The sequence below is a fragment of the Pungitius pungitius genome, chromosome 15 (genome assembly GCF_949316345.1).
Source record: "Pungitius pungitius chromosome 15, fPunPun2.1, whole genome shotgun sequence".
NCBI lineage: Eukaryota > Metazoa > Chordata > Actinopteri > Perciformes > Gasterosteidae > Pungitius > Pungitius pungitius.
The window spans coordinates 7,122,231-7,131,941 of NC_084914.1; the positions used below are offsets into that span (position 1 = coordinate 7,122,231).

General features: G+C 41.7%; 1 protein-coding gene across 2 annotated transcripts; it reads right to left on the reverse strand.

Moving 5' to 3' along the window:
* Positions 1-982: 982 nt before the first annotated feature.
* dis3l2 (DIS3 like 3'-5' exoribonuclease 2) lies at positions 983-9,711 on the reverse strand. 2 transcript variants are annotated; one of them, XM_037458906.2, is made up of 21 exons: positions 9,611-9,711; positions 8,359-9,137; positions 8,106-8,236; positions 7,879-7,932; positions 7,574-7,675; positions 7,255-7,441; positions 7,108-7,172; positions 6,582-6,811; positions 6,331-6,504; positions 6,045-6,124; positions 5,824-5,936; positions 5,604-5,711; positions 5,275-5,508; positions 4,971-5,050; positions 4,637-4,820; positions 4,349-4,435; positions 3,947-4,094; positions 3,564-3,694; positions 3,289-3,393; positions 2,818-2,922; positions 983-2,479 (listed from the first exon to the last, which is right to left on the reverse strand). In XM_037458906.2, exons 2-21 carry the CDS (start codon positions 9,110-9,112, stop codon positions 2,375-2,377), a joined length of 3,177 nt encoding a protein of 1,058 aa, XP_037314803.2. In that variant the 5' UTR covers positions 9,113-9,137; positions 9,611-9,711; the 3' UTR covers positions 983-2,374. The 2 variants fall into 2 exon arrangements, with proteins under 2 accessions (XP_037314803.2, XP_037314802.2); XM_037458905.2 differs by having other exon boundaries at positions 7,108-7,178.

Below are 9,711 nucleotides of genomic sequence, written 5' to 3' on the forward strand. Positions count from 1 at the left end.
GAGGGGAAATCTCACTGTCTTGTAAAAAAAAAAAAAAAAAAAAAAGATGTTAACATGGGATTAAACAAACTATTTTTCTAATTAAAAGGAGGGTCAAGTTGAGGCTTTTCATTTGTGTGGCAATACAATCCCAATGAAATTGAGTGAGTCATCTACTGTGTCAAGAAAGGGGTTGAACTTTGTCCCTCAAGAGAAACCTGCCTCTTATTGGAATATGTGAGTTATCTGCCCCCCCCCTGTTGTAAAGTTAGTCATATGGTTGTGGGTGTAAAGTCAAACTGTTTACGTAGCGGAGTCACTGCAGGTTTATGTTGGCGTCAGTATGTTTGACTCCGTTTACTTAAATGAGGTGATCAGCAACATGTGCTGAAAAACAAAGATTCACTTCAACTGCCAAGTTTTTTTCTGGACAAACAAGAGGTGGTCCTACCAGTGTTGTGGTACACTGAGAAGTCACCGGGTGACGATGGGCATCTTTTCTATAAAAAATTAAAAAACTGGAGTATTAAAAAAAAAAAAACAACTATTATTTCACAGGGTGTGGATACCTGTTGCCATAAAAAGGTGTGGTCATCAACTGTGACACATCTTCTATCTTGACGGTGCAGAGGGTTTATGGTGGATTATTTACAAACACTCCCTGGTGATAAACACATTGACGTAGTTTGTTTGCAATATAAACTAAACCGAAGAGGGCAGTGCCACATAGTAGTTCATTAAGGGCATCGGTGTGTGTTACTGGCAGCAGAGAGTTTCACTGCTTGGTGCTTCCTCCTTGGCAGCAGTACGTAGTCGCCCTTAAAACGGTATTCATAAAAACACTAGTTGGAGTCGTATGCGTTTATTTTCCCGGTGACATGGGGAAGTAAAGTACAGATGAATGTTCCATACAGACATGAATCAAAGTTACACGTTAATGTAACTTTTCAAAAGACAGACATTGTACTAGATTTCTATGAATTAACAGCATTCTCAGGTCAAGTTTGTTTTTTTCAACCTGAAATCACAGAAACACATCCTACTAAAATCAGTACAGATGTTTTTGCACAAACACTTGCTGGTTTAAAATAAATGTAAAGTTTACATCACAACCTAAAAGCCCATGGAAGCAAAATAAACTTATGACAGGCCTTTTATTCATTGAGACATCTGAAGATAAAACAAAATAGTGCAGAGGTAGCAGATGCTTTATGACACTAAATTGGCACTCATAACTTAAGAGGCACACCGACCCAAAGCAAAATGGGACTTCAACAAATTTACAGCGGCAAAGTTTTCTGCCCACTTAAATTAAGGCTTAAAATTCACAGTTGATATTAATGAGGTCAATAAAGTACTTCTGCTGCACAAATCCAGTCGAACCGACTGATTCAGAGCATAGAAATCCCCCATAAACAACAAACGGAAGCACTCCAAACGAGCTCATCAACTTCGAGGCCACCAATCACTTTCAGCAGCAATTAAAGGCATTCCTATTTTCTTCTACAAGCAGTAAGAATTAGGTGAGAAATGATTACGCCTCGACCCATCTTAAGAACAGAAAACGTGCCTTAGTTTAGACAAGAACAATACGTTTAAGAAATCAAATCTAATGAACAGTCGTACAAGCGGTTCTGAATTAGCCCTCCAATCACACACAAGAGTCGCAAAGATCAACCGTTATAAAACAATAAATATATACGACACTAAAAAATCCTAGATGGCTTATGGTAAGTTAAGATAGCGGTTCCGTCAATCAGAGAAGGTATTTTACAGCCAGCATAGCAGGTCAGGACAGCAAAATAAGTCAACTTTAGAAGTGTGGCTCTATTGCTTTGCAGAACACAAATATATTGATGTTCAACTGAAATAGCAGCTTTCACACATTAGACAGTGTACAATACGGCCCTCAATAAATCAAACACTAAAATACAACTAATGCTGCTTTGGTTCTTTTCTTAGGAGACCTGGGTCACAATTCAATTTCAAATCCAGGCATTGAGTTATATTGGGTAGTGTGCCAATGAGTTCACTAAACTACGAATCCTAAATGATACATTGACAGCCATTTTCCAAATCATAGCATCATTTAGGTTTACATCTCCTAAGAATGAAACTCAACTTGCCTTTTGTTCCCAATAGGTTCATGTCTATGACCTTCCATGTATTGTAAAAATGAAACAAAGAAATTCGGAACGCAGAGTTCCCTTTTCAACTAAATACAAAATATTTAACCCCAAAAATAAAAAAACACTAGATTGGCCTTCACACTAAGAATGAAAGTCAATGGGAAAGTAAGTGGCGCTTACCACAGCAATGCAGCTTCTAAGCTGCTTCTACCAAACAAAAGAAAATGTGCAATTAAAAATGTCCATTGTAGTGTTTTGATTGCTTCTCAGTTGGACTTGCACTCCTCGGGCCTCTTGAGCACAGCACTGTATTTCATGGGGGCACCGTCAGCTTTGAGCTGCACCTCCACTAACGTGAAGATTGAAATGACCTGCAGGTGGAAAGAAGAAATCAGGATGATTGTAATGAACATTCTGTCAATTTGCTTGGTTTAACGGTCTAAACTCAAGCTCAAACAACTGGTCCATCGCAAGAAACAAGTTAGAACCATTTTATTTGTGATGCCGTCAATTGTTTTTAGAATCAAAATGGTAAAATATACAATTCCTGAGACAAAACTGCATCAAGAAGCTCTATAGTAACCAAGAGGATTTGCAGTCAACAAATTAGTAGCTTCTCAATCTAATAACCGGAGATTCTTTTTTCTTTTTCTATTTCTTCTGCACAGGACTGTGACACGTATCACTTTCTAGCTTCTGCAGTTCTCACCTGCTCTACCGGAGCGTTCTCTCGGTCCTCTGCTCTCCAGACCAGTGTCAGTTCAGATGTCTTCCCCACTTTACGATGGCGGAATGAGTCCAGACCCACAACAGACTGAAGGAAGCAACAAATATTGTCAAACGGTTTCCAATTGAACGTCCGCGTGACGATCCATTACTCTCTAAACGGACACATTTAGTCTCTCCTGAGTGAACTTGTTTCGGTGTCGATAGATGAACAACAGGGGCAACAAACTTTGCAATCATTTCCAAGAAAACACATTTGTCCCCTGTTTTGATAAAATAACCGTGCTTATGAATTGTATATCTATAGATAAGACTGTAGGATTGGCATATGTAAGCATTTATCCTGCTCCTGTGCCCTTCAAGCATTTGTTACTAAAATGTTTACTGTATACACTCCAAGGTTGGCTTTTATGAATACATTATATTGCTCTTTAGATTGTGTATCTGAGCTCACCTTGCAGTAGACACGTTTCTGTACTCTGTAACGGAGAACAAGCACATCAAAGGACTGATCCAGGACCCCCATCACCATGGCCTCAGACTCCAGAGGGCCGCAGTCCTATAGAGCGCAAAAAAAATAAAGTAATTCTGTATATTGATGATATGGTTTTATTAATGTATTAAACTAGTTAATACCGCTGCTTACATCTGTTCAAACCAGAACTGAGCGGGTAAGAGAAAACAAATTAACATCCATCTTAAAAACGGATCTATGCTTTTGCCACCGACCTTTACAAACACGCCAAAGAAGAGCTCAGAGCTGAGCTCCTGGACTCGCTTGGACACGGTCTTTCTTTCATTGCAGCGCAATGCCTGTTTCTCGACTTCTTCCGTTGACAGCCCCAAGCCAGGCCCACAATCTGCAGGTAAACATTTGATGCATATAATGAGTACTGGAAAAGACACACACACACACACACACACACACACACACAGAAGAAGGAAGGGCAGAAACAATGCTTCTACTCAAGGAGAGATCAGAGGCTCCTTTGTTCCCTTCTGCATTTAAATTCAACACAACTGCAACACTGTACGAAGCCAGTGGGACATTCTGTGTTCTATTTAAATGTGTGCGTTTGTCCAACAGAGACTTTGGCGGAGACGATACGCACTAAGTGAAGAAGCCAGCAGCCGGTGGACGACAATGTCAGCGTAGCGTCTGATAGGGGACGTGAAGTGAGTGTAGAAGGGGACGTTGAGTGCGTAGTGCTTAAACCGCTGCTCATCCTTAAGTACACCGGTACAGAAGTACAGCGCCATCTGCAAAATAACAACATCCCACATGGAAGACAGAAACTTACAGAAAAGTCACTGGAACGGTTTCGTGAGAATGATTAAATAGTTTGGAATATTTTTTTGGATCAAAATGGCCATCCCTATTTGATGAATGGCATCAAATAATTTCCTTCATTTTTAAGAAACTTCCATTAAGCACTTCACAAAAGCAAATGTATTGCACACAAGCTTGATATATATAGATGGATGCTGAAAGGGTAGGTTTCCCTCACTCTGACCTGCATGGGTCTGGAGCACATGTGTGTGAGGACTTCTTTTCTGGCAGTGGTATACTCATCATCGCCAAGACTTGCGTTGAGACTCTTCTGCATGTCGGAAAAGGAAAGGTTTAAAATCATTAACAACAACAATCTATACTTAAAAACAAGAAATAAAATGCATTCAATGCTTTGATATTAAAAGTTATCACTAAAAAAGGAAAATCTAAAGCAAGTTGCAAAATAGAAGTTCTAGTTTTTCTGAGGTATTAGAAGAAGGGCTACATTTGCTATAATGAGAGAACTGACATTCAATGCTCCTGCAGAGGAGAGATCCAAGTTGATTCCCAACTGGTCACAAAGCTCCTGCAGCTCATCCATCATTTTGGCCTTGGGTGGAGGGTGGCGTCTGAGCAGGGCTAGCTGGGGGAATTGCTTGTGGATGTGGTGGGCTGTAGCAATGTTAGCCAGTAACATGAACTCCTCCACCAACCTAGAGAACACAGATTTGAACAATACATTGGTTAAATGATCAAGGCTGTAGAAAACATATACTGAATGATTGTGATGAGTATATACAGTCATATTTCATTTTTGTAGAGAAAGACAAAATAGAAGGGTTAAGGGAGGGTGGGTTACTCACTTGTTACTGTCTCTGTATTGGTAAACGTAGCAGCCTTGAGGCATCATGGTCTCTTTGTCCAGAGTGAAGGACAGTTTCAACTATAACAAAAAAGTTATGTTGAGCTGACAAATGAAATGATTTAAGTATTGTTCCCATACATTTATCCATTATATATGTTAACCAGCTGAAATGGTATTTGATGAACTCTTGAGAAAAAAAGGGAACAGAAGTAGAGCGCTGGAAGCATGAACACCAGCTACAAGGACAATGGAAAAAAAACCTACCATAGCGACAAGGGTCAAACAAGAGAAAGAGCGCTCACCTGCTCCAGTCTGAGGGCTCCTCCTGTGAAGCGTTGAGCGCGGAGGTTCTTTGCAATGGAGTGCAGGTTCAGCACCGCCTGATGGATCTCATCAATGGGGTGCATGGGGTCCACGGGGGGCAGTTCCTCAGCAGGGAAAATCTTTTCAGGGGCCTCGATCATGGACTGGGCATGGTCGTAACTCAGCTTCACGCAGGAGCAGATAACGGAGCGGCCAAACCACTCGCTCAGGATCTATGGGGAGGAGTTAGACCAAGTGGAACCAGTGAGGGGAAAAACAACAACAACAACAACATCCATCCATCCACGTGTGGACTCAAAGGTCTTACCTTCCCCTCCGGTGTGATCGTCCAAATGACAGAGAAGGTGAGTCTGTCAGTTTGAGGATTGAGGCTGCACAGCTCCTCGCACAGCAACCGGGGCAACATGGGGATCACCTTGACAAGACGCGTGACAGTTGTGTGCATTAGCATTCGTCGCTGCTTCATTCGAATGTGGGTGTGATTGAGGAAATTGATTTTAAAAACACAAATTTCAAGGAACATTCACCTTCTGAACCATGTACACACTAGTTGCTCTTCGGCTGGCGATGGCATCCAGAGCATTGTCCTCCTCCACAAAATAGCTCACATCAGCAATGTGAACTCCCACCTCAAAGTTACCTGTGTTTCAAAAGACAGGCTATAACACAACTTCATATCCCACATGAAACAGTGGATGGATCTATAATCAGAGATCAACATTCAATATCACTGAGTTCTCCCGTTTACCATCAGGGAGTCTTTTACAAGACAAAGCGTCGTCCAGGTCTCTGGCGGTGGAAGGGTCGATTGTGAAGATGCACTCCTTCCTACATATGATAATACAGGGATTTGTGAACCATAAATAAAAGTCCTTTATTTTTTAAATAAATACTTGTTTGCACGAGCAGTGGGAATCTACAGAGCTCATGTTTCTCCTTTTGTGCAAAGCTGGATCATGTGGCGTTCCCACCCAGAGAATGAATGAATGAATATATATATATAAAAACAGAAACTAATATAGATATAATATTACCTCAGGTCTCTCCTCTTACTCATCTCCTCAGCAGGGATGGTCCAGGGCAGGTTCTTGGGTAAACAGTTCAATACCCCATCTGAAAACTCTGAAAAATCCACCTCGTACTCTATGAGGATGCCCTCCGTCTCTGGCTCGATTTCTCCGGCCTGACCCAGCGTCTTGGCAAGTTGACTGGAGAACACGTTAGGGGAGAGTCAGCTTGGCTGCTCGAATGGTTCCACGCATTAGGTTCTAAATATGGCACTCACCCTTCAGCAAAGTTGCTGTCGGCCGCCCAGTTGGTGATACGACAAATGAACAAGGTGTTGGTGTAGTCGCCCGGACGGGAACTGAAGTCTTCGGGACAATCGGCGAGGAGAACGTTAATCCGTGGCACCCGGTGGTCCACAGGAGAGAACATGGCGAAAGGCTTGTCTGGTAGGAATTTCAGAAAGCCTGTCACGGCCCTTGAGTGCTTTTTTTCAATGATGTACACCACCTGGAAGACAAAGAAGGGTTTCTTTAATATTCTGAAGATGAATTATTTGTTATGTCGGAATATTATTATTACAAAGACATGGGGCTGCATACTCTACTGCAGCCATGTACATGCCAATAGGCTGAAGACAGTTCAGCCTATTTTTATATTTTAATAATTCCCTTATGATTATAGACTTGAGTTGGGGGGCATAAACCCTGCTATTTGGAGTGCTTTTTTATGTGAAATGTTTAAAATATAAATGAAAAAGGGGGTTGAGCAAAGAATACGGCAAAACTAATAAACGAGTCACTGACTTTAGCAGTCTTCTGGAGTATTTCCCCATTGGGTCGCGGGGTTGAGGGGTCTTGCAGATGTTCGCCTATTTCTATTTGATGAGAGGAACAATTTTGATTTGATTGGCAACAGCTGTTATAATCATAACTCACATTTTAATACAGTACCTGTGTCAGTGAGGGCGGTATTTTGCAATTTTCGAATTAGTTCGTCCTGGTCGCTACATTGGTCATCCTCAATACCAGCAGGCCTGGGAGTACGCGCTGTTGTCTTCTTGTGCACTGTTCGCCCCATGTTTTCTTTCTGGGTGTCTGACTCACTGGTGCCCTCATACTCCGTATCTGACCTCACAACCTAAACAAACATACACAAATACATCATGGTGTGTGGTGTGTTTGGCTGTGCCCTAAAAAAGATGTCGGAGCTCAAGACATGCGGCTTACAAACAAAAGTTGTATTGTACAAAGACACGCAAGTATAGTCTACCTTCCACTGCTCCCTAGGGAGAATTCGTACCACCACTATGTCACCATTCAGTGCTCTGTTGCGAGCTACAATCCCATCCAGATATACATCTCGCCCATCATCCTGCAAAAATAGAGAGACTGCTTAAAGTCTCCTGCATGCCTGGAAATTGGTAAAACATTCTGGAAAGATGTTAAAGTACTGATTCAATAAAATCACTAACATACAGTACACTAGACATCAGCAATAAGGTGCTTCTGTAGAACCCAACAAGTAGATGAAGCAATAAAACATTAATTGTGAAATTAATTTTGGATTGAACTTACAGGAGATGGGATGAAACCATCATGATATTTTTTGGGGTTGATCCTTAACTTTCCCTGCAGAGAAAGTATGCAGAATTCAGAAATTAGTCCACTAATATATTGTGATATATATAGTTGGACCACCTTGTGTAATATCTAGGACACACATTTCCTTTGAATAAAAAGAAAATTAGTCCACACCGTTGCATGGTACTGTAGATTGTAATGCAGTACTTCTGAGTTTCTACCTGAATGAGTTCTCCTCTTTTGAGGCCATGGGAAACCTCCTCAAATGTCATGTAGGATTCAAAAACAGGTCTCTTTGATCCCCTGGGTCCTCTGTTCTTACCCTTGTCAGCAGGAGAATTGGCACTTGAAGCTGAAAAATATTTAACCATTTGATTTCATGCATCATAAACCACCAAATGCACACAACTACAATATCAAAAATGTCTGACCGCATGCTGAAAATTAAAATTCAAATAAAATTCTACAATTTACATCTTGGCTGCTGCAGTTTTTTCTCTATACCAGGAGGGGACTTTGGCCTTAACATCCGAGTGTCAACCCCAGATCGGAACTGCCCTTCTCCGCTTCTATCCTCTTCTGGCTGCCTTGAATTAGCCTTTTTTTTCTTTGACTTCTTCATCTTCTCTTGCTCCTGTCCACTTGTACCAGCTGTGTTTGGGGACTGGGGACGTCCAACAAATGACTCAGTCTCTTTCGATGCAACATCTTTGTTAAAGTCCCTGGTTTTCCGCTTCTTTGATTCATAGGGTTTTAAAGAGCCAAGCTCCTCACCAGACTCGACGTCTCCATCTTGGCTGGTGGCTGTGTCTCTTCTCTGTCCACATCGCTGTCTGTCAGACACACCCTGCTTCCTTTCAAAGTCCTGCTGAGCAGTGCGGGTGCTGAGTTTCTCCATGTACAATGACAGTGAACTCTCTTCTCCTTTACTTTTCATCGAAGAGGGGGAAAAGTCACTTGAATCAGAGAAATCATTGGGCACTTGCTCCCTTTGTTTTTGTGGTATGCTCTGCCTGTCACTCTGGGCCTTGAGCAAGGGGCTTGGCAAAGTTTCGTCCCTTTGAAATGCTTTGTCCTTTGCATATTGCTCTAGATACAGACTAAACTTGCTGCTGCAGTGCTGACTGAGGAGCCTCGCATAGGCATCTTTCTGAGGAGGATTGCTTGGCCGATTTTGAGTGCGCTTTGGCTCTCGATTCAGGTTCTTCCCCTGCCGAGGAGGATCCATATGGCAATCTTCAAAGATTACGTCCCTGAAATGTCAAACGATATAACGTTACACAAGGAGTGTCGATCTTTTATAACGAGTTACAGTAGGCGTAACTTTCAGGGAGTTTTACCTAGGACGCAAATGTTGGTGGTTAACGCAATTATCTCAAATATTTTTAGCAATCGCTAGCGTTGGTGACGTACACCTAACTTGGTGAATAAACGTCACATTGCATAAAATTAATGAACATGTATAAGTATGCGGGACAACAAACTCTGTATCATCCCATTGTCTTTGTTTCTAACAGCCCGCGAGATTCAGAACGTCTTCTGAGCACCTAACGTTAACAAACGGTTAGTAGCAGGGCCCGACTAGCATCAGCTATGCTAACTGCAACGGCAGGTTTGGATTTAACGTTATCTAACTACTTGTATATCACACAGACTAAAAACTTTACCACAATTAACGAAATGAAATGGCTGAAAATGATGTCAAACTGGAAAAATGAAACATTACCGTATTCACCGCGTGTAAATTAAGTAACTGTCGCACAGGGCAAAAAGCTGGCTGACACATTCACTTCCTCTGACGTTATGAACGGTCACAATCATGCTACC

Bases quoted from the DNA above. Each gene is read 5' to 3' on its own strand.
- dis3l2 (XM_037458905.2), bottom strand. From the start codon at position 9,112: ATGGATCCTCCTCGGCAGGGGAAGAACCTGAATCGAGAGCCAAAGCGC. The intron at 4,821-4,970 runs GTGAGTAACCCA...TGTGTTCTCTAG, and splicing joins CAATACAGAGACAGTAACAA to GTTGGTGGAGGAGTTCATGT. The intron at 4,095-4,348 runs GTCAGAGTGAGG...GTTATTTTGCAG, and splicing joins TGTGCTCCAGACCCATGCAG to ATGGCGCTGTACTTCTGTAC.